The sequence below is a fragment of the Camellia sinensis genome, chromosome 13 (assembly GCF_055761805.1).
Source record: "Camellia sinensis isolate YWXY chromosome 13, ASM5576180v1, whole genome shotgun sequence".
NCBI classification, from domain to species: domain Eukaryota; kingdom Viridiplantae; phylum Streptophyta; class Magnoliopsida; order Ericales; family Theaceae; genus Camellia; species Camellia sinensis.
Genome location: NC_138973.1, coordinates 79,636,723 through 79,661,718, shown reverse-complemented (window position 1 = coordinate 79,661,718; position 24,996 = coordinate 79,636,723). Strand labels below are relative to the sequence as shown.

At 31.8% G+C, this 24,996-nt stretch overlaps 1 protein-coding gene across 14 annotated transcripts; it reads left to right on the top strand.

The window, feature by feature from the left end:
• Positions 1 to 13,221: 13,221 nt before the first annotated feature.
• LOC114266709 (uncharacterized) lies at positions 13,222 to 18,812 on the top strand. 14 transcript variants are annotated; one of them, XM_082902594.1, is made up of 5 exons: positions 13,222 to 13,658; positions 16,088 to 16,144; positions 16,303 to 16,359; positions 17,974 to 18,099; positions 18,365 to 18,812. In XM_082902594.1, exons 1-5 carry the CDS (start codon positions 13,628 to 13,630, stop codon positions 18,397 to 18,399), a joined length of 306 nt encoding a protein of 101 aa, XP_082758720.1. In that variant the 5' UTR covers positions 13,222 to 13,627; the 3' UTR covers positions 18,400 to 18,812. The 14 variants fall into 14 exon arrangements, 3 of the variants coding, with proteins under 3 accessions (XP_082758720.1, XP_082758722.1, XP_082758721.1); XR_014349108.1 differs by lacking the exon at positions 18,365 to 18,812 and having other exon boundaries at positions 16,099 to 16,144; positions 16,314 to 16,359; positions 17,974 to 18,220; XR_014349111.1 differs by lacking the exon at positions 18,365 to 18,812 and having other exon boundaries at positions 16,099 to 16,144; positions 17,974 to 18,220.
• Positions 18,813 to 24,996: the final 6,184 nt, after the last annotated feature.

Genomic DNA, 24,996 nt, shown 5'->3' with positions numbered 1-24,996 from the left:
GGTCTAGGCCAATCCACAACGGTTTCAATTTTCTGAGGGTCAACAGAAACTCCATCCTTGTTGATTACATGTCCCAAAAATGCCACACTGTCAAGCCAAAATTCACACTTGGACAATTTAGCATATAATTTCTTTTCTCTCAAAATCTGCAAGGTGGTTCTCAGATGGTTCTCATGTTCTTCCTTGTCTTTAGAATAAACCAGAATGCCATCAATAAATACAACAATGAAATCATCCAGATATGATTTAAACACCCTAATCATTAGGTCCATGAAGGCTACAAGTGCATTGGTCATCCCAAACGACATCACTAAAAATTCATAATGTCCATATCTAGTTCGGAATGCAGTTTTCTCTATGTCCTCAGCTCTAACCTTTAATTAATGATACCCGGACCTAAGGTCAATATTGGAAAACACTTGGGCACCCTAAAGTTGATCAAACAAGTCATCTATTCAGGGCAAAGGGTATTTTTTCTTGATAGTCACTTTATTCAGTTCCCGGTAGTCTATACATAATCTCAAAAATCCATCATTCTTTTTGACAAACAAGACTGGAGCCCCCCAAGGTGAAGTACTCGGACGGATAAATTTCTTGTCTAACAGTTCCTAAAAGTGGGTTTTCAATTCTTTCAGTTCAGAGGTAGACATTCTATAGGGAGTCTTGGAAATAGGTTGTGTCCCCAGAAGCACTTCAATAGTGAATTCAATCTCCCTATCAACTAAGTCCCCAGGCAAGTCAGTGGGAAACACATCGGAAAATTCACAAACAATAGGGATTGTTTCTACAGTAGTACTGTCAGATGGTGCAGTCAGTATACAACACAGGTGACCCCTACATCCCTTCTTAAAGAGTTTTACAGCTTTCATAGCCGAAATCAAATACGGGAGAGGAACTACCCCATTCTCAATAAAAGTAAATTCAGGCATACCCGGTGGTCTAAACACAACAGTTTTATTTGCACAGTCAATGGTAACACAGTATTTAGTTAACCAGTCCATTCCCAAAATACAATCAATATAACTAATATCCAAGGATAATAAGTCCACATATAATATCATATCGCCAATCATAATATCACATGCCGGATAAACATGAGTGCACATTATCGAATTCCCAGACGGTGTGAATACAGATAACACATATGTCATTTGTTCTAGTGGTCTAGTTAATTTTCGAGAGAAAGCATGCGATACAAAGGAATGTGTAGAACCAGAATCTATTAGTACACATGCATTTTGCGAACATACAGAAAGTGTACCTGACACCACAGTATAGGTGTTGGGTACGTCACCAGGCACTAAGGCGAACACTCTTCCTTGCCTTAATGTTTCATTGTTTGCATTCCCCCCTAACATCGGCCCTTGCATTTGGTCTTGCTACAGAAATAGACCCGGTGGAACTTGTCATAGGACGGTTAACCTCATTGGATCTCATCGGGCAATCCCTCACCATTTGGCCAATCTTGCCACAGTGAAAACATGCACCTGATGCTCGAAAACAGGCACCCCTGTGCTTCTTTCCACAGTTGGCGCAGTTTGGAGTAGATCCGCTACTTTGGCTAGAGCTATCGGAGGATCTTGTATATTGTCTTTTCAAAAACGATCGGCCTTTCTTGAAACTGGGTCCAGTTCTCTTTCCTCTCCATTCTATTGTTGGTGTTGTAGTTTGTTTCTTAGCTGCTATTGTGGCTCCTGCCATCAATGCCCTGTCAAGTACCTCCACATAAGTAGGTAATTTTAGGACACCCACTCGGTCGAATATCTCTAGGTCCAGCCCTCCCTCAAACTTTTCGTGCTTTCTTGTAATCAATATCCACCATATGTGGAGCAAAACGTGCCAACTCAGTGAATTTGGCTTCATATTCTGCTACAGCCATTCTTCCCTGTTTAAGTTCTTGGAATTCCGACACTTTCCGATCCCTGAAACATTGGGGAAAGTACTTGTCATAGAAGATAGCATTAAACTGTGCCCATGTCATATTCCCATTGCCATTTCGGATCAATAACCACCACCTGCGGGCTTCATCTTTCAGAGTGTAGGTGGCTAGGAGGACTTTCTGAGTTTCGGTACAAGGGAACATTTCAAGTAGCCATGTCTCTGCTTTCAAAGGTTCAATTCCACCATAGAACGTTGGTGGTTTTATTTTCATGAATTTCTGTGTCAGATTAATGATGTCAGTATTTTCTGCCTGGGCTTGTACTGGTGGAGGCAGAGGGGGCAAAGGTTGGTGTCTCTATTGTTGTGTCCAGGCTTCAGTCAACGCTGATAACATCTGTTCCATTCGGCCCATGCAGGCCTCCGAAGATTCACTTTCACCACTTCCCCATGCATTGTCCATCTTACTATACAGACATCAAATGATAATAAACACAGGCATAATCTTATTTGTTTCCTTCAAGTTATTTGATTCAAATGTACATTCAGTTTTCATATTCAGTTGAATTACCACACACCCACACATGCAGATGGAATGCCCCTAACTCTTACTAGGACATCCTAAGCTCATACGGACTTGTGTATGTGGTAGAACACGTGCTCTGATACCATTTTGTCACGACCCAAACCCGCCTCTATGGGTTTAGCACCGTAATCGGCCAGTAATCCGTGGATTACCAAAGGCCTCTAAACATATTAAAAAATAATAAGGGGCAGTGGAAGCAATAATACAAAATAGACAAGGTCCAATGAGCTGTGATAACGTACATGGGACAGAACATTTCAAAACTTACTTATATATATATATAAACATGCCAGTCCAGATACACAGTATTCACAAAATATTTATAGAAGTGAACTTCCCAAGATCTGACTATATAGTGTTTACACAAAGACTAGCATGAAAATAAAAACAGCCCTGGCGTTAGACTTCGGACGGAACCTCCTCGGGAGGCACAACGGTTGGCTGACCAAAAACAGTACAAAAGGGCGTCACCTCTGGCTCTGGTCATGTGCCGGCTCACCTACATACATAATATAAACTGTAAGCAAAGGTCCAGTGAATAATAACAGGGTAAAGGGGTTATATGAATAATGTCCATCACAAGTTAGAATCTAGTATTTAATTCAGAGCATAATCAGACTTCAAAACAGAAATAGATTCATATACATTTGCATATTCAGATTTTGCATAAGATCATACGTGGTACACCCATTAGCTATCAGAACAGATTGGTTCAGAGACCCACATACATAGTTGGTACCAACGACCACAAAGGTCCATAACTTGCGCGCAAATAGCCATGGTATTGTTACCCCCAGGCAAGGGCCACGTGCAGATTAGCCGCGGTATTGTTACCCCCGAGCGAGGGCCAGATACAGATTGGCCACGGTATTGTTACCCCCGGGCGAGGGCCACATGCAGATTGGCTACGGTATTGTTACCCCCGGGCGAGGGCCACATGAACTAAGGGTGCCACAAATGCATTTCAGAAAATTGGACATTCATTCATAATTCGTAAGATAGCATTTCAGAAAAACAGATCATATCATACCAGTCAGAAAATACTTAAGTTAAAACATAACTTTACAGAGTTATTACTCACAGTGGGCTTGGAGACAGATAGACAGACAGAGCAGATCGATCAGACAGGACGTTGCACGTGACCTACACGACACATAACAGATACACACTTGAAACACAGGTTCTAAATGTACAAAACTTATTTCGTTGGCTCTTAGTGTGTTTCTAATCTCTTATCCTCCTTATGGAGTCTAAAACATGGCCTAGGAATGCCTAGGATGGAATGAGGATGCAAAGATGCGCTTTAAAACACTTTTTAAAATTCTGCTGAAATAGGGGTCCCGTTCGAGCGTGGCCTTCTATGCTCGAGCGGACATGCAGACAAAAGGAATCCACTCGAGCGTGGATTACTCCGCTCGAGCGAACTGCAAGCTGCAGTAAAAGTGCTGGATGCAAGAAATTCACGCTCGATGGGCGCTCGATACCCGCTCGAGCGTGAGACACAAGTCCTCGCTCGAGCGTGCATTACCCGCTCGAGCGAACTGTAAACCCAGGCAAAGTACTAGATACACGAAATTCTTGCTCGAGCGTCGTTTTCCCTGCTCGAGCGTACTTCATGAACCCAGTATTTATGCTCGAGCGTGGAGTTCCCTGCTCGAGCGTCAGTCCAAAATCTGGAATTTCTAGATTCGAATCTCAAGCTCAAAACTCAACTACAATGCATCAAATTCGATCATTTTGGGCTATTTTTTTGGAAAACACTTGTAAACTCATAATATGACATGTTTGAAAGATCAATTTGAGAAATCAATGCCCAAAGGTATTTCAATTAAACACAATTTTCAAATAAACTTCAAGAACATGATGGATATGTAACATATATGAGTTTAATCAACCTCAAGGCTTCCAATTCATGCTCCTAAGAGCCTATTCTTTCAAAAACAAGATGAAATCATGGACTTCAACCAAAATGTAAACATGCATGCAAGAATTTCCATGAAAACAACTTTAAGCTTCATGATATGCACATGCATGCATGATTTAAGCTTAAATTCAACATGTTTGAGCTAATCCTAGCCTTAGGTAAGTAATTTCACATGAATCATGAAAGAGCTAACTCAATTCACAATTGGAAAGGTAATTCTCCTACCTTAAGTCCTCAATTCCAAGCCTTGAAGCTCAAGTATGCACACAATTCTTCAATTCTTCCAAGTTCAAGCTCAATTCTCTTGTTGAAACAAGTCTCTCACACTGTCACTCTTTTTCACGTTTCTTGGTCTCAAAATGGCTGAGGAAATGTTATGAAGAGCTTCTAATCAAGATTGGACAAAGTGGCCCACTAAGGGGCAAAAGTGTAATTACGAGCATTCACTAAATTTATGTTTCATCAAGCATTATTTAATCTAATTTAATCGCTCCGAATCGAATTTTAATTAAACCTACCATAAAATTCTATAAATCCTAACTAGCACATAAATCAAATCGATTTCTGATTTGGACGCCGATAAGGCTTTCAATTCGCAATTTAAAGTCAAAGACATGAACAGATCATTTTATCACAAATAGATAGAAACACATAAATAATGCAATACACATGCAAATAAATCCCAAATCCTTCCTAAATTACTAGTAAGCATAATTAATCATGAATTAGCATTAATCAAAGGTCGGGGTCATTACATAATTTCCATGAAAACAATGTAATTTAGGTCCTCAATTTCAAGAATGGAAGCTCAATTTATGCAATTATCCTCCAAATTTTCTAATTCTCCAAGCCAATTTGATGAACTCAAGTCTTTCCTCCTACTCTCCCTCTCTCAATCGGTTTTGGTCTCAAGAATGAACAAAATGATGCAACACATAAGCTCTAACAAGACTTAACAAAGTGGCCCACTTCTATGACATTTTGGTAAATAAGCCAACTAATGTAATTTATCATTATTTAATCTAATTTAATCATTCTAAATCACATTTCAATCAAATTTACCATAAAATCATATAAATTCTAATTAGCATAAAACATTAATCGATTTCAAATTCGGCCGCCGATAAGGCCTTCAATTTACAGTTCAAACTTAAAACATGAACAGATCAATTAACAGTCAAACAGATAGAAATGCGTTTAAACTAATACACTCAATCAATTAGTTCAGAATGTCAGTCAAATTAGTTACTTAATCATGTTCAATCACAGTTTAGCAGTAATCAGTGGTATTATCAGTAAACAGTGGTGAGAGTTGTCACAGTGATAAAATAACAGATGTAGCAAAACTCTTTAAACAATTCTACTTTTTGAAACAAAAAATCTGACTAAACCGAATTGAATTAGGTTATCCTACATATCCCAACACATAAAGGTAAAAAGGTGAATTAGAGCCTCTCTAATTTGAGGCTTGTGTCACTTTGGTCATTGATCTTTCAATTGTGATACATTTGATCGTAAATTTGAATCTTATTTCAAGTAAGGACAATCAAAAATGTTTCCTCTGCAAACGGAAAATTCTACATTTCAAGGACAAATTCGTCATATAACTTATTTTGTTGTATGTTGTTTGAAATGCAATGGTTTTTTTTTATTTATTTTTATTTTTTTAAATGAGTAATGTTGCCACTTTCTTGGTTATAATGTCCTGTTTGATTTGATTTTTAAAATCTATTTTCAGAAATTTTTTTAAGAAATTAAAAATTAAATTAGTGAAAAAAAATTAAAAACACATTATTTTCATATAATTTTATCTTTTGGGAGAGGGAAAATAATTTTTTACAATTAAATTGTTTTTTATATTTATTTTCGTTAAATTAATTTTATTTTTCTAAAAAAAATAATCTCAAAATAATATCAAAAACTCAAGTCAAACATAGCGACAACTTTAGTGTCATTATTAAACCAATCTATTAAATAAACAAATCCAAAAATAAAAATATTTCATATATACATATTTATTAAACATATCAATTACACATTAAAATCCTAATAACCATCCATTATATAATAAAGGAATTTTTTTTAAGGTCCCTAATATTATGAATTCAGAGGTTAAAGGACACTCCAGAAAAACATAGTAGATCAGCTTCCCAAAAAAAATGCGCTTTTTGTATTAAGTTTTTGGATCAAAATACAAAATACCCATCAACAAAGAAAAACACTTCCATTTTTTTCGATGATTGATTTTCATCATCTCCGTGATCGAGTTCATCATCTTCACGATTGACAACAAAATTCGGCTTTTATCTTCACAATCGACAACGAAAGTCTTTGTAATTCTTCACAAATTTGTCTGACGAATTTTCACCATTCATTATTGCGTCAGTTCATCTTTATCTTAGTTCATCTTTGTACATAATTAAGGTTTCATAACATTGGGCCAGATTTGTATATGATAGTAAGAGAAATTTGTAAAAATAAAATTTCTCTACCTTTACAATGAGCATTTTGAAAAGCATCAAACCTATTTCAATTGATTTTCTCTAACTAAAAGATTGAGATAAATTTCTCTATCATTATAAAGAAATTTGTGAAAGTTTTACCTCTTGATAAGTTGATTTTGTTTGCTTAAAACCTTAGCCAGATTTGTTTATGATAGCCAGAGAAATTTGTAAAAATGAAATTTCTCTAGTATGTTGATTTTCTTTTCAATTTCTCTGGCATTAAAATATCCCCTTGAGATATAGAATTTCTTTGGAATTCCTCTTATGCTTGTGGATTTTCTCTGGAATTTATTTACTAATCTTCTATTGAGCTTTTTCTTCAAGCTAGTTGTGTGTGTGTGTATGTGTGTGTGTGAGAGAGAGATTTTCTTAGACATTTGAAATTTCTCTGACTACATTAGACTCTCAAATTTGTGTATGATAGTTAGAGAAATTTGTAAAAATAAAATTTCTCTGGCATGTTAATTTTCTCTGCAATTTCTCTAGTATTAAGATATCCTGTTGAGATATGAAATTTCTCTGGAATTCCCCTTGTGCTTGTTGATTTTCTCTGGAATTTACCAATTACTCTCATTTTGAGCTTCTTCTTCAAGCTAGTTGTGTGTGTGTAATTTTCTCTATCATATGATTTCTTTGCCTTTACAGTATACATTTTGAAAGATTGGGATAAATTTCACTGTGTGATAGCTAGAGAAATTTGATTTTCTTTCCCTTGCCATGTTGATTTTATCTGGCCAAATCATACACTCCCCTTTGTGATTTTCTCTAGCCAAATCAACTCGAAATCAATAAGCAACAAACATCTTTACTGCAAATTAACTTGAAATTGATGTATGTAATTTTCTTTGGCATGTTAATTTTCTCTGTTATGAGGTTTCTCTGCTTTTACAGTGAATATTTTGAAAAATTGGGATAAATTTTTCTATGTGATGACCAGAGAAATCTGATTTTTATCCCCTTGTCATTTTATTTTTCTTTGGCCAAATCACACACTCCTTTCTATGATTTTCTCTGGCCAAATTAACTCGAAATCAATAAAGAACGAACACCTCTACTGCAAATCAATTCAAAATTGACTTCACAGTTAGAAATCAACTTGAAATCAGTTTCAAAAACAAAAATCTCAACAAAATTACAAAAAAGCGATCTCCATATCACAAATTGAAATCGAAAATCTAATGCGAATCACAAATCGAAATAAAAAACCTAATGCAAAATTAGAATCCTTACATATTAATCAAATTGAAATCAACGAACAACTTGAAATCAACTCCACTGGAACAACGAATAACGAAACCATAGAGAATTAGAAATCAAATCGCAATCTCAATCCCTATGAAATCTCTACCAAAACAGCAAAAAAGATCTTCAATTTTCAAATCAAAATCAACATATCTTATATGAAAGGGTAAATTAGGTATTTTACTATATCAAAAACAGGTGAGGGACCTTAATTAACATAAAATAATATTGTGGACGCCTCTTATTATCCAATGTTGGAGATGAATGTTAGACCGGTTTTCCCTACATAATAATCATATAAAAACATCTGCTAACAATAAAAATATTAACTAAAACAACCATTCATTACATGATCATTATCCACTATAACATACAAGAGTTTTAGAAACCAAATTTCACTTTTAGAGACCAATTTTTTTGATATCTAAAAGTAAAAATTTTGATGTAAAAGACATTCAGGGTCCATTTTTATCGTCGTGAGTATAGTCGCTAAAAGGTCATTCTGAAAAGTAAAGAATAAAGCTTTTAGTGAGAAAATTTTGAAAATGTCACTAACAAATACATTTTTAGGGACAAAATAATTTGGTCTCAAAAGGGTTTATTTTTTTAGACAAAAAATTCGGTCCCCCAAAAAGATAATAATTCATCACTAATGTCCAATTTTTGTTGCTAAAATTATAATAACGACACTTTTTGTAACAAAAATATTTGGTCTCTAAAAAATAATTTTGTCCCTAAATTTTGGTCTCTAAAACTTCAATTTTTTGTAGTGATCCAAACACATAAAAAATTGAAAAAAAATATAAAAGATTTATCTTTTATATAATTTTATCTTTAGTAGGTAGAAATAATTTTTAAAAATTCAAAAAAATCTTTTTGACATTTATTTTTGTCAAAACTAGTTTATATTTGATCAAATTGACGATTTTATCCTTGAAATGGAGAATTTTCCATTTGCAAAAGAAATAATATCTTTGATTGTCCTTATCTGGAATAAGGTTCAAAATTCAAAATTAAATAGATCACAATTAAAAAGTTGAAGACCAGAACGACACAAACTTCAAACTACATACATTGTTTAAGATAAAAGAGTAAAATGAGACTGCTTTATGGCCCCGTTTGTTTCAGGTTATAACAATTAGGAGTAGACTGTTAGTGAGGAACAATAAAATAATATCATGTTTGATTTGCAAAGTGAGCTCCGGAGTCGTAATCCCCTTCAGACTACGAAAGGCACGAAAGGCCTTGGTGAGCGAATTAGGAATCTGCATTGGGAGATGGTGTTAAAAAATAGTTCGTCTGGTTTAGAGTGTTACTGATCATTTGAAGGGACGTCCGGCAGTACATCCAGCCGGTCAACTGGCCAAGTGTAATTTTTTTTTATTTTTTTTAAACATGTTGGGAAGCACATTTTGAACATTAATGTTTAATATTTTTGTATTTTTTGTTAAGTAAAAATCATGATTTTATTTATTTTATATAAAAATAATTTAACAATCCTTATACTACACCAACTATCATCAAAACAAACACAATTTTATTTAAGGGGTTTTTATTGATAAATCCTATTTAGGGGTGTTCTAACCCAATAAGTCCATCAAGAAAATTTATAACCTACTTAACCCCATGTGTTTATATTTTTATTCCAAGATGTCTTTTTTTCCCTGATATATATTATTTGTTAGACTCTTTTGCCCTTATGTTTATTGTTGAAATATATTTTTGAATATCATTCTATTTTGACAATTACCATGATTCACGCTATTGATTGTGATTCAATTTTATTGTCATTGTGGGGTTACTTTGTGACACCCCAAAATATATTTACTTAATCTTTGAAAAAAAAAATGTATTCATAACATTTTATTGGGCCATAGTTGGAATATAGGAGAATTGGTGAAAATTGTTTCAAGAACCCTCCACGTGGCTGCAAAATGCTGCATAGTAACGGTCTTCTCACCTATAAATAAAGTTTTGGGTACCTTCTTATTTTACTTTGCTGCACTATTAATTTGTTATGACTTCAGTTATTGTCTTGTTGCGACGCCAAACCTCTGGGTACCGAGTTTGGGTTGTGACAAAGTAATATCAGAGCAATGGTTTTCTTTAAAAAATTTTATTTTAAAACCAAAAACATTGGAGCATAGGACACACGCACAATTAAGAAGTAGGGTAGGGAATGTTTTGTAGGGATCCACCTTGGGTGAAAATTGTCATATTTGTCCCTTTTTAATCACTACTTTGTTGCAGGCAAAGAAAAGCTGAGGGGATATATCTGTACATTCTATTTTGTGTAATGATTAGAATTAGAATGAACGAATAGGAATTGTGGATCGGATTCATTAAAACTTTTATTTTGTAGCTATGGTTCCAATAGAAATAATTGTATTAGAATGTAAAGCGAAAACGAAAAGATAATTTTCTACATTAATTTCGAGAACAGAATTTTAAAAGGAGGGAAGAATGTGACACCCCAAAATATATTTACTTAATCTTTGAAAAAAAAAATGTAATTATAACATTTTATTGGGCCATAGTGGGAATATGAGGGAATTGGTGCAAATTGTTTCAAGAACCATCGTGAATGCTGCATGGTAAGGGTCTTCTCACCTATAAATAGGTGAGTTGCAGGGTACACTATAACAAAAACATATTTTAGTGACACCATACTAGTAGCATGTTCTTAAAAAATGTCACAAAAAGAATATTTGGTGGCATTTTTTTAAAAAATGTCATAGAGCCACAAACATACAAGGCTCTAGTGGTATTTCAATTAAAAAAAAGTGTCACTTCACTACAACAAAAATGTCACTACAACAAATTTATACTTTAGTGATACTACACTAGTGGCATGTTTTTAGAAAATGCCACAAAAATAAAAATTGGCATTAAATGTTTTAGAAAAATGCCACAGAATCACAAACATATAAGACTCTAGTGGCATTTCAATAAGGAAATGTCACATCAATTTCATGGCATTTTATAAAATAATGACACAAAAAATTATGTTTGTGACATTTACCAACAAATGCCACTAAACTTTAGTAGCAATGGCATTTTTTAAAAAATATCAGGACACTAGGTAGGTGCAAATTACTTTTTATGGCACTTAGGTGAAAAGTGTCATAGACAAATATTTTATAGCATTTTGAGAAATGTCACTTTGCCAAAAACTTTCCAAGCTTATAATGACATTTTTGAAAAAATAAAAAATGCCAATATATTTTCTAAATTTTTAAAATGCAGCAAATGATTAAAAATAAATAAATTAAACTCAATATACACTACAGGAAAAAGCACATTCGGCGACTAAATTTCCTGACCAAAAAAAATTTGGTAGCTGAAAGTATAGCTTTCAGCGACCAAAATAGTATTAGCAGCCAAAAGTAAAGTTTTTTGGCGACTAAACAATTTTAGTAGTCAAAAGTCTACAATTGGTGACTAAAACTAAGGCAGGAATTAAATTTTTTGGCAACCAAAATTTTGGTAGCTGAAAGTGCATCTTCGGCGACCAAATCCGATTTTGGTCGGCAAAAGTTAAGTTTTTTAGTAACTAAAAAACAATTAGTAGCCTAAACTATAAATATTTTTAGTCGCCAAAAGTGGTCTTTTTTTATTTTGCTAGTAAATAGTTTATTTTACATAAATTATGTTGAATAAAATAATTATGCTTATACATATACTTTTATATTAATATGGATGTATGTACTATATAAATAATATATGTTGCATATATAATCATGCGGTGCTATAGAAGTGTAGTAGGAACAGTGTGGTGTATAAGGTTTATGGTGCGGGAGGTTGGCGGTTCGAGTCTCCGCAAGAGCGGATGTTCTACAACGAATTATCGTCACGAATAGCACTTGATAGCGTCACAAATAGTGTCTACCATGACATTAAAGTGTCACTGAAAGGTTTTAGTCTTGATGGTGTAATGACACTTATAAGTGTCACTAACTCTTTTTTTAATGGCGCTTGATAGTGCCACAAATAATATCTACCATGACATCAAAATGTCATTGAAAATTGTTAGCCATGATGGTGTAGTGACACTTACAAGTATCTACCGTGGCACGGATACAAATGACACTTGTTTAAAATACCACAAGACTAAAAAATGTCATTAAATCAATAGTTTTGTGACACTTTCAAATGTCACTAAACTAAGAAAATGTTGTAGTGGTAATGAAATTACAAGAATAACAAAGGGGGGAATCTGAGAGAGTGCGTCGCGACCTGCTTTCCGTACCTAAGGGTTAAGTATCGTGATGGTCAGTAACTGAGATTACCTTTGGCCAATTCTTAAACAAATCAATAAACGCGAGCGGAAGAAATATTTAAGTAAGGGTACCAAAATAATCATTGGAGCTTCTATTTTTATTACAAAATTTTATTGACCAAAAGGCCGATATTTAAATATAAAAATAATATCAAAAGTGTTGTGTGTGTCTAATCCGGAGCCCCGCATCTAAGACTTTCCAAAAGCTATTTCTGACTTGCATTATTTCCTAAAAATTGGTAAACAACTATAAGCACATGACAGAGTGAGAAATATTATATCAAGAGTATAAGAGACACGAAATAACCATGGATAGTTAGTTTGGCCAAAATATTTACATAACCCAATTTGGTAAGTAAATCATTTAAGTAGCAGAAACTAAAATACAGATATTATGTAAGTAAATGACCATAACTACGGTACAGAATAGAACAGAACAGAAGTCACAGAAGTGACAGTCAGAACAGAGGTACGGATTCAAGAGGTGGCTCGTACGAATTCTAGAGGTGACTCCCACAATAGTGTAACACTTAATTCCGCACAGCACTTTGGTCTGCATAGAACAGAGGTCAATGAATCCATAACAGACAGAGGACCACAAAGTGGTCAAATAGAGGCCAGTGGTTATTTAAGTCCCCCAAGACGTGGGACTCCCGTGATAGTATTTACAAAATATAATTGTTTATAAGGTTATAGTCAAATATTCTTTAAAATATAAAGAGACATATCCATAGATTTCCTTTAAAGCAAATAGGGTTCAGAAAGTAATCCACGTAACTGAAATCTTTATGAAACATAACTTTTATTAATCTATATAATAAGGGAGGAAGGATTTTGAAAATGTATAAAATGTATGTGAGATACATTTTAATTTAATGGCTGAGATTAATCCTAAATATATACCAATGGTTCAGATCAATCTCTTTGCCCAAACACATCTGCTCTACGCATTCTCTCTCATCCTCCTCCTCATCCCAAAGCCCTCTAATGCCTTACCTCTCAACGGCATTTTCTGACCAACGAAATTTTCTTCACACTTTTCTTCTCTATGACTTACTACCTCCACCATTGTTAGCGCGATCGGATCCGATCCTCCACCCCTCTCCACGTCGTCACTCTCTCCGAACTCGCTGCCATCGCCTCCCTCGGCTTCTCACGACGCCTGAGATGTCGACTACGACCGCTTCATCCTCAAAGGAGATCGCTGCCCCCTGATGGATCTGCCGCATGTGAATCGTCAAATCGGTATGATTTGGGTTTGATATTTTTTGCCCTTCTCTCTCTGTTCTTCTCCTTCATTTCATGAATATATACATTTTTAGGGTTGTTAATAACATTCTTGGGTTTGATTGGTGCATTTGGGTTTGATATTTTTTTTCCCTTCTCTCTCTGTTCTTCTTCATTTCATTAATACATACATTCTAATTTGGGTTTGATTCTAATTTCTATTATTTTTATTTTTTATTTTTGTTCAAATTTTATGTTGTATTCATATATTGGATTACTCATTCGAACTGTTCTAATCGATTTGATAGTACAATTAGCTCATTCAGATTTCTGATCAATTGATCTTGATCAGAATTGTATATGTACATAATCATAGATTAGGAGAAGAGGAAGAGCAGTGGGTTTCTTGCTCTGTCATTTTGGACACAGTACTATTGACTAATGTTTTTGTATTTTTGTTCTGTTTTGTTTTTGCGATCCAGTTGGGTCTGCAGTAGTTGCTTTGTTTTGCTTTTTCTCATCTAACCGATGTGAATCGCAGACAGAAAGAAATGTAATGTGCTCCCTCCTCTGTATAGAAAGCTAGAAATTAAACCAAAAAAAAATTATTGTTAGTTTATTTGCCACTGAGTTTGCAGTGTTTACTACATGTTTTGTTCATTGTTGATGGTGGTTTAGTTTTTTGTTAACCTTTCATCGACCAACACAAACTCAGACAGAGGGGGGTGGTGGTGGGATGGGAGAGGAATACCATATATATTAATAAGTTTTACTTCAAGAAAGAAGTTCAGAGACTTTAACATTTCTGTCGGGTTGTTTTCTTAACTTTTCCTTTATACTATATTCTAATAATTGAAGTTTGCCTCTGCCACTTCCCTTTTCTCATTTTCATAGATTTTAAACATGATAGTGTTAAGCATTTTCAGTGTGAGAAGTATTTACAATATTTTAGGTGAACTGCATCCATTTTGCCGATTTATGTATTGATCATTCAAAAAAAAAAATGAAAAAAGAAAAAAGAAAAATCAGATCATAGTTATGATTATCAAATTAATTTGATTTTTTTGTGTGAATAATCTATAAATAAACCTAATAAAATAAATAGTTCAAACATCAAATACATGACTTATGATGGGCTCCATGATATCCAACAACACACCAGCGTCTCCCATTTTAAAAACATGATAGAATTTCAGTTTCTTTATTTGAAGCGTCTCCCATTTTAAAAACATGATAGAATTTCAGTTTCTTTATTTTATTATGGGAGAGGAATGGCTTACATACTAATAAGTTTTACTTCAAGAAAGAAGTTCAGGGACTTTAACGTTTCTGTCAGGTCATTTTCTTAACTTTTCCTTTATACTATATTATATAGATTTGAAGTTTGCCTCTGCCACTTCCCTTTTCTCATTTTCATAGATTTTAAACATGATAGTGTTAAGCATTTTCAGTGTGAGAAGTATTTACAATATTTTACGTGAACTGCATCCATTTTGCCGATTTATGTATTGATCATTCAAAAAAAAAAAAAAAAAAAAAGAAAAATCAGATCATAGTTATGATTATCAAATTAATTTGATTTTTTTGTGTGAATAATCTGTAAATAAACCTAATAAAATAAATAGTTCAAATATCAAATACATGACTTATGATGGGCTCCATGATATCCAACAACACACCAGCGTCTCCCATTTTAAAAACATGATAGAATTTCAGTTTTCTTTATTTTATTACACGTAACTTCTTGAAAATCAATGGAAATCACCATTCTTGGAAATCACCATTTTGAGAATTGTTTAGTAGTGATTTATTAATAACACCATTTTTACCTAACTTCTTGGAAATCACCATTTTGAGCTTCTCGCGAGGTTGTTTCTCTTTTTGATTATTTGTTTTTATTGATTGATTAATAACATATTTTGTATAAGCTAATTTTTTTTATTAATAGTTAGTATAGAGTATGTGTGTGTTCAAATTGTGAGATGGGTTTTTATATTTGGTTAAATATTCCGGAGAGTAATTGAGTAATTGATGGAATTACTGACTTCTTTCAGTTAGCAATGGGTTTAGTTCTGAGTTTTTGAATTTTTCTTCGAAGCTCTTGCAGGTTTGATGATCTTCACAGTCTTCGCTTTGTTATGTTTCTTTTTCATTTTTTATTTATGTAGCTTTCAATTTAGAGATTAGAATTGGTGTTTCTAAACCTTAAACTGATATGTATTTGTTTTTCTTTTTTGTGTTGAGGCATGAGTCTTGACATTATATCTATATCCAGTAGCACACTCGATTAAGTAGAATTTTGGACCATCACTTAACAATGCCCTTTTATTTCATTTTTTATTTTATTTTATTTTATTTCATTTAATTTTTAATTTAATTTAATTTATTTATTTTTCATTACTTACAAGTGCATTTTAGAAAGGAGCTTCATGAAATATAAAATTCAGTTCACTTACAGGTGAGGACTTTGATTGTGAAAGTTGTTCTCTGTCATACAAAAACTGGTATGTATGGTTGATCGCTCCTCTCTTGCTGTAATCATCTATGTCCTTTTATTTCATTTTTTATTTTATTTTATTTTTAATTTTTAATTTTATTTATTTATTTTTTCATTACTTCCAAGTGCATTTTGGAAAGGAGCTTTATGAAATATAAAATTCAGTTCACTTACAGGTGAGGATTTTGATTGTGATAGTTGTTATCTGTCGTACAAAAACTGGTATGTATAGTTGATCTCTTCTCTCTTGCTGTAATCATTTGCTTCTGATATGGCATATTTAATGATCCCTCTAATAATCTTGAGCTATAATATTTAATTCTAAAATATTGAGATTGCACATCAACAAATCCATTAAGCTAAAATATTTAATTCTTGAGCTATTTGCTTTGAAGGGTTCCTAATTAACTATACTAATTCTTGAGCTATATGCTTGAAGGGTTCCTAATATCCAAAATAGAAGAAGAAAAAGAAGAACTTGAAGTAGACATGTAGAATGAATCTAAAAAAAACAGAAGATATATATATATAGAGAGAGAGAAGATTAAATTAGCTGAAATGAGAAGAATGAGAAACAGAACAAACTTTTGTCTATGTGGTGGTGGTGTTTATTTTTTGTTTTGGTTTCAGAGACATAGGCCTCTTTTGGGTATATGGTTTTTAGCCACTTTTTTGAGTTTATAAAAGCTAAAAGTTAACTTTTTTGTATTTAAAGACATTTGAAAAGTTGGTTTTTAATAATTGGTGAAATTACAATTCTGCCTCTCATGGGTCAAAATATGTTACATAGGTGAAGTTGTAAATATTTTAAATTAAATGTGGATAGTTTGGTCATTTCATTGTGATTTGATATCATAAATAAATATTAATCAAAAAAGTCAAAAGTAACTTTTTATCAACTTCTCAAATCATTTGTTTAAAAAAGTCAAAAACTTAATTAAACGTAAAAAAAATTATTTTTTACCATTTTTCCAAAAACATCCCATAGAAGGGTATGAGAGAGAGAGAGAGAATGTTGAGCAATTCAGAGAGATAATGTAAGATATGTATAGTAGTTAGGTAAGGGAGGAGAGTGGTTGGGAATTGAGAAGAACGAGTAAGAAATGGTGTACAGTTCATTACCAACATAATATAGAAAAACATATAGAAATAAATATAGAAACCCATATCAGTTGCTATCAGTTTAGAGCAACAATTACTTTGGGCTTTATTTTATTTTTTAGAGCAATAAAGGAAGTTAGGTTGCTAGACATCAAGTCCATTTCGTATTAAATTCGTATTATGAATACCATGTTCTACAACTTAAAAAAAAAAACTTTTACATCATTAGGTGAAGTTTGGATATGGTGTTTAGTTTTTATTTTTTATTTTTGGTCACATAATAGGATTAGGTACGTGTTTGGGTATGATTTGGATTGGTGTTTGTGTTTCCAAACTGGTGAGCAACTTTGTGTTTGTGTTACGAAGGTAAGAATGAAAGGAGATGTGAAGTTGCTAAAAAATTAGTAGAGCAACTTTATCGAAATATTTAGGTGGGTTGAAAGAGCAGTTTTTTATTTATTTTTTTTTGGACTCATTTTGTAGTATGGTATACAAGCTGATCCTTGGGTTTGAAATAATAATTGATCCTCATAAAATGGTTATCAAATGGTTTTTAAGATATTCTTAAGTGATTTTTCAAATGATTTTCAATGTTTCATTGTGTTGAATTTGTGTTTTTTTTATTATTATTTATTTTTGTTGATTAGGTTGTGTTTTTAAGATTTTGGTTTTGATTTGTGTTTGTGTTTCTAATATTTATGTTTCTAAAATTTTTGTTTGGGTTTGTGTGATTAGGTATGCATTCAATGAAATCACAGAAAAAGTTAGAAACAAAGCTTAAGAGACACAAAGCATTGGAACAGAGCATTGAAAATCATTCTGTTTCTTTTCAATCAAAGCAAAAGAGACCCATCAATTTGGGTTTGTGTTTCTAAGATTTGGATTTAGATTTGGATTTGTTTTTCTAAGCCTTAAACTGGTGTGTTTGTGTTGGATTTGTGTTTCTAAACCTTAAACTGATATGTATTTGGGTTTCTTTTTCTTTTTTTGTGTTCTATTTCTTTTCATTTTTTATTTATGCAGTTTTCAATTTATATGGGTTGGTGTTAAGTTATGTTATGTATTTGGGTTGGTGTTTCTAAATCTTAAACTGATATGTATTTGTTTTTCTTTTTTGTATTGTCAGGCGAGGGTCTTGGCATTGGTTTGTGGGACTGTTGACATTGGTTTGGGTGTCAACATTTTCTTTTATATTTTTTTTTCTTCAACCCGCATGTCTCTCACAGGTTATTATTTTTGTTTTATTTTATTCTATTTCTATAACCCAATTTAAATTTTCACTCATAATTCATGGACTATTTCTTCATCCCTGTTGAAGATATGGTGAAGAACTTGAAAAGAAACAGAGTAAGGAAAGAGATAGTGGTTGGTTTTCTTAATTGTGCTGCGCATTCAAATGCTTGGCCACTATCACATCTTTATTTATTTTATATGCTATTCAAATTGTGTTGATATATATTTTTTTTTCAATAGGAATGCAAAATGTGTTGATATATTATTTTTTTTTTCCCATAGAAATGCAAAAAAATATGTGAAAGATAGACCTCGCAAAGGACTGATGGCTACTTCTTTCTACTGACAAATTGCTTGGATTGTTAACGGTATTTATTTATTATTTATTATTTAGTAAAATACGTAAAAGATCTCAGATTGTTTAGATTGAAAACATGAAAATAGTTTAAATTGAAAATAAATCAAAAATTTAATATTTAAATTTGTAAAATTGAAAACTCAATAGTTTATTTTGTTACAAGCATTAAATTCTAAGTTTTTTTTTTTTTTGAGTAATTTTTCCTAAATTTTAATAATACCTAAAATTATTCAAACAAAATTGGCTTATGTGTGGTGGCAGCATACAATGGTTCTAATATATTCATGTTCCCCGTGATTAATTAAATGTTGAGGATGTATTAAATTAATTAATTAATTGGCATTATATGTAGAAATTATAACTACATTTTAATCCCAACATTATTTACACCGAACATTATTTACATCGTGCCTTCAGGCACGGGCATACGCTAGTATACTAATAAAACATAACTTATATGAAATAAATATGGTAAGTCAAAACATACATAAAATACTTTATGATGAATCAAAATATAATATAATTTATTTTAATTTTAATACCTTACTCTTTCTTTTCACTACTAAAATATCCTTTCGACTTCTATTATTTATTCTTCCTTCCTTCCTCTCCTTCCTCTCACTCTTCTTTCTTTCCTTTCTTTTTCTTTTCTTCACAGGTTTGATCAGCTTCCCTATTGATAAGGAGGAAAATCCAATATGTAGCCAACACGTGGCCAGCCGTATCAACCTCCTGATCTGCTGCATAAGATTTGTTTATTATATGAATCTAGATTCATATTTATCTTATATTTAAGATAATTATATTTTAACTTAATATTTTAATATAATTATATAAATAATTTAATTTTTAATTAAATTATATTATATTTTATATTAATAAAAAATTAATTAATTATTTTAATACCACAAATATTATTATTATTATCTATATTATTATTATTTATATTTTAACCTATAAACTTTTACTGATTATATTATTTTACAAAATTATACATAATAATATATAATAAATTATATTTTCTTAACTGAGATTAAATAATATTAGTATAAATTCTACAGGATAATTAAAAATTTGAATTGCTACAATCTTCCCTCCTTTTAAAATTTCGTCCTCGAAATTTGTCATATGTATAAGCTATCCGCTATGCATTCAGATAAATATATGTTAGATGATTAATCTAATAGAAAATATTACCTCAAAAAAAAACTTTATCAAAAATAATTTACTGTCTAGTTGTCAAAAATTGATTTGGACCAAAATGAGAAATAATGGGCGACTTTAAAAACTTTTCACTCGTTTTGTTTATGATAAAAATAGATAAAAATAAGAACACAATGACAGAATTATATTCAAGAATTGAAAAAAATTTGAGATGAACTTTTCATTGATGAGAAATAATTTCAAAATTAGTATCTTTATAATTTGAACCTACTTTTAAAAACATCAAAATAATTTTTATTTTTGAATACTGAACTGAAAATTATATGTATTTAATTATATTATAATTTTGGTAGGTGCTTGAGCCCGACATCCTTCTTTTCTTGTCCTTCTTTTACTATAACAAATATAAATTATATCTAATATCCTTCACAAATTTGGCACACTAAAAAAAAAAATTTATTATATATATAATCATATAAAATTATAATATAATTAAATTGACGAATAAAATATAATAATTCGGTACTAATTACCCGTTATCCCAGTTCTTAAATGTGCGTGTGTCCTACGCTCCAACGATGATTTTTTTTATTTTATTTTATAAACCATTGCTCTGATACCATTTGTCATGACCCGCTTTTCGTACCCAAGGGTTAAGTATCGTGATGGTCAGTAACTGAGGTTACCTCCGGCCAATTCTTAAACAAATCAATAAATGCGAGCGGAAGAAATATTTAAGTAAGGGTACCAAAATAATCATTGGAGTTTCTATTTTTATTACAAAATTTTATTGATCAAAACGTCGATATTTACATATAAAAATAATATCAAAAGTGATGTGTGTGTTTGCCTCGCATCTAAGACTTTCCAAAAGTTATTTTTGACTTGCATTATTTTTTGAAAATTGGTAAACAACTATAAGCACATGGCAGAGTGATAAATATTATACCAAGAGTATAAGGGACACGAAATAACCATAGATAGTTAGTTAGGTCAAAATATTTACATAACCCAATTTGGTAAGTAAATCATTTAAGTAGCAGAAACTAAAATATAGATATTATGTAAATAAATGACCATAACTACGGTATAGAACAGAACAGAACAGAGGTAGTGACAGTCAAAACAGAGGTACGGATTCAAGAGATGGCTCGTACGAATTCTAGAGGTGGCTCCCACAATAGTATAGCACTTAGCTCCGCACAACACTTTGGTCTGCACAGAACAGAGGTCAATGAATCCATGACAGACAGAGGACCACAAAGTGGTCAAACAGAGGCCAGTGATTATTTAAGTCTCACAAGGCGTGAGACTCCTGTGGTAGTACTTACAAAATATAATTGTTTATAAAATTATAGTCAAATATTCTTTAAAATATAAAGAGACATATCTATGGATTTCCTTTAAAACAAATAAGATTCAGAAGATAATCTACGTAACTGAAATCTTTATGAAACATAACTTTTATTAATATACTAATAAAACATAACTTGTATAAAATAAATATGATAAGTCAAAATATACATAAAATACTTTATGATAACTCAAGGTATAATATAACTTACCTTAACTTTAATACCTTACTCTTCCTTTTCATTATCAAAAACCCTTTCGACTTCCATTATTTTTTCTTCCTTCCTTCCTTTCCTTCCTCTCACTCTCCTTTCTTTCTTTTTCCTCTTTCTTTCCTTCCTTTCTTCTTTCTTTTACTTTTCTTCACAGGTTTGATCAGCTCCCCTATTGATAAGGAGGAAAATCCAATATGTAGCCAGCACGTGGCCAGCCTGATCTGCTGCATAACTTCAACAGATTTGTTTATTATGAACCTATATTCATATTTATCTTATGTTCATATTTATCTTATATTTATGATAATTATAAATATAATTATATTTTGGCTTAACTTTTTAATATAACTATATAAATAATTTAATTTCTAATTAAATTACACTTTATTTTATACTAATAAAAAATTAATTAATTATTTTAGTACCACACATATTATTATTATTATCTATATTATTATTATATATATTTTAACCCATAAATTTTTACTAATTATATTGTTTTACAAAATAACACATAATAATATATAATAAATTATATTTTCCTAATTGAGATTAAATAATATTAGTATAAATTATATAGGATAATTAAAAATCTGGATTGTTACAAAGTGAGTCGAAGTCAGAAGTGAGAGTACAGGATCAAGTTTGAGGTGAGCTGTATTATATTTTGAGCTATCATAAACTATTTTATGTAAATATGTTTTCTAAATTATATTAGTTTTTTAAAAGTATATTATTTGTTAAATGAACCCTATTTGCTTAAAAAAAAAATCCGTGGATATAACTATTTATTAAATGTGCTTTGCACAATTATTTTGTAAGTACCACCGCGGAAGTCTCATGCTTTGGAGAACTTAAATAACTATTGGCCCTCTGAATTATCATTTTAAGTGATCCTCTGTTGTCATGGATTCACTGACTCTCTGATTTTTGGTGTGGAACAAAGTGTTGTGCGGAGCTAAGTGCTACACTATTTGTGGGAGCCACCTTTAGAATTCGTACGTGCCACTTCTTGAGTCCATACATCTGTTCTGTTATATATTATGGTTATGATTATTTTGTTTATATGATTTGTGTATTATATGTCTGTTATTCAAAATGATTTTCGTATTATATACTCTGTATTTTAATAGCAAACTAAGCTCTGTTCAACCCAAATAATTATCCATAGTGATTTTTATACATTGATGCTCTCAGTATAATATTTGTCACTCTGCCGTGTGCTTATAGTTGTTAACCACTTTCAAGTAACGTGTCAAGATCAGTGCGTGGGGTAGGCACAAGGTACTTTGTAGTCATAGTTCAGTTTTGACAATGTAATTGAATAGAAGCAACAATGTATATGTTTTTAATTAAATAAAGTTTTGGGTACCCTTTTATTTTACTCAGCTGCACTATTAATTTGTTATGACTTCAGTTATTGTCTTGTTGTGACGCCGAACCTCCGGGTATCGAGTTTAGGTTGTGACATACTTTGTTGTGCTAGGGTTTCGTTGGTGTGTGAGGAAAACGATGAATAAAGATTGTATTAATGTTGTTCGATTGTGCTTTGCTTTTTACATAATTGTTGCGAAGTCAGACATTAATCAGTGGGAGAGAATGAGTATATATTATTGTCTCAAGGTTAGTATATGAAGGATGCATGTGTTTGGATTTATATAAAGGATTGTATGCTCTGTTTTTTGCTTTTAACTTCATCTTCTAGAATAGATGAAAATGTAAGTTTTGTTTTGTTGAAATATGTTATGGGTTTTTTTTGGTAATGCAATTAAATATGGTTATATTTTTTTGGATGTGGTGAATGTTCACATTACGTATGCAATGTGAACATTCACATATTATTGGTTATATCATTATGGAAGGTGTTTGTAAGTTGTTTATTGCCATTATATTTGGTGGTGTGAATTTGGACTTGTCTAATCTATAATGATGTGTAATGATGGCAATAAAGTGTTCAGTTTGGGATTAGCAGTGCAAAATATGGACGTAGCTATTTTTTACATGATGTGAATGTTCACATATCATTAGTTATTACATGTTTGTGGGATTTCAGTGTGTATGTTTATTGAGTGGGTATTTCAATGAATGTGAACGTTCACATCTACTGAAGTTATTGTTGTTGTGGATTATCAAATTTTAGTGTTTTGCATTTGATGATGTAACTTCAATATTAGAAGCATGTGGTGGTTGTATGACGTACAATGTAGACTGATGATTGTATGGTTATTGCACAATATGAATTTTTATATATCACTGATTATTATGTGGTGTGAATATTTACATTATAAGGAGTCATTACTTGTTGTGAATTATCACATTGTAATGTGTTGCAATTGATGTTGTGATCATCATATTATTAATCAATATTAATATTTACATTAAAAAATAATCATACAAGTGCAAACAATAATGTGTTATTTTAGCAACATGTATTTGTAATGTGAAAGTTCACATCAACATTTATTTACCACGACTCACATTAAGTCAATGGTTATGTGTATACAAATATAAGCAACTACCAATAGGGATGCAACTTGGGTCGGCTCAACCCGAGCAACCGGAATTCAGCCCGAATTTTTTTAGGGCTTGGATAAGATATTTTCAAATTCGATACGGGCTTGGGCAAAAATTCAGAAATCCAAATTAAATTTGGATGGACTTGGGCAAAGATGTTAAACAACCCGAGCAATCTGAAGCCCGAATTATACATATATAGATATATAAAAATATTAAATATGCATATAAATTATTAGCTATTACATTATATTGAAGTAATTTAGATTATTAAATCATATTGAATATATATTATATATACAAATAATACAAAATCTTACTTTTTTTATTTTTATTTTCACTCATAAATTGTAAAGGCTACTATAGCAGCATCTCTCTTATATTATATAAATAATTTATTTTGATGGTATTAATGATTTTCTATATTAAAAAATATATAAATAGAGTTAAATTTTAATGATTTAATAATATAGCTACAAAAAAAAAGTACTGAAATTCATTTACAATTTGAGCAATTCGAGCAACTCTGGCAATTTGGGTTTAACTCGGGTCTGATTTGGGTAGGCAATCTCGGGTTACAATTCGGGCCTGGGCAAGGCTGGACAGGTCTCAGCACAACTTGGGCTGAACTTGGACAACCTCCAAACCCGACTGAACCCACCTCAATTGTACCACTAACTACCAGTAATGTGAATAGGGTGATGATTGAGACCCCCTCCAATCACCACCCCCCACAGACACGTGGCATGTGGTGATTGGAGGAGAAGGAATAAAAAAAAAGAAAGAAAGAAAAAGTAGCCAATCAAGTGAAGAGGGGGTCAAGTGGGTGGGAAAAAAAGGGGTCCAAGTCATTATTCAATGTGAATATTTACAGCGTTTCTTCTTCATGTCGTAGTAAGGTAGAAGATTTAGGGTTTTGGA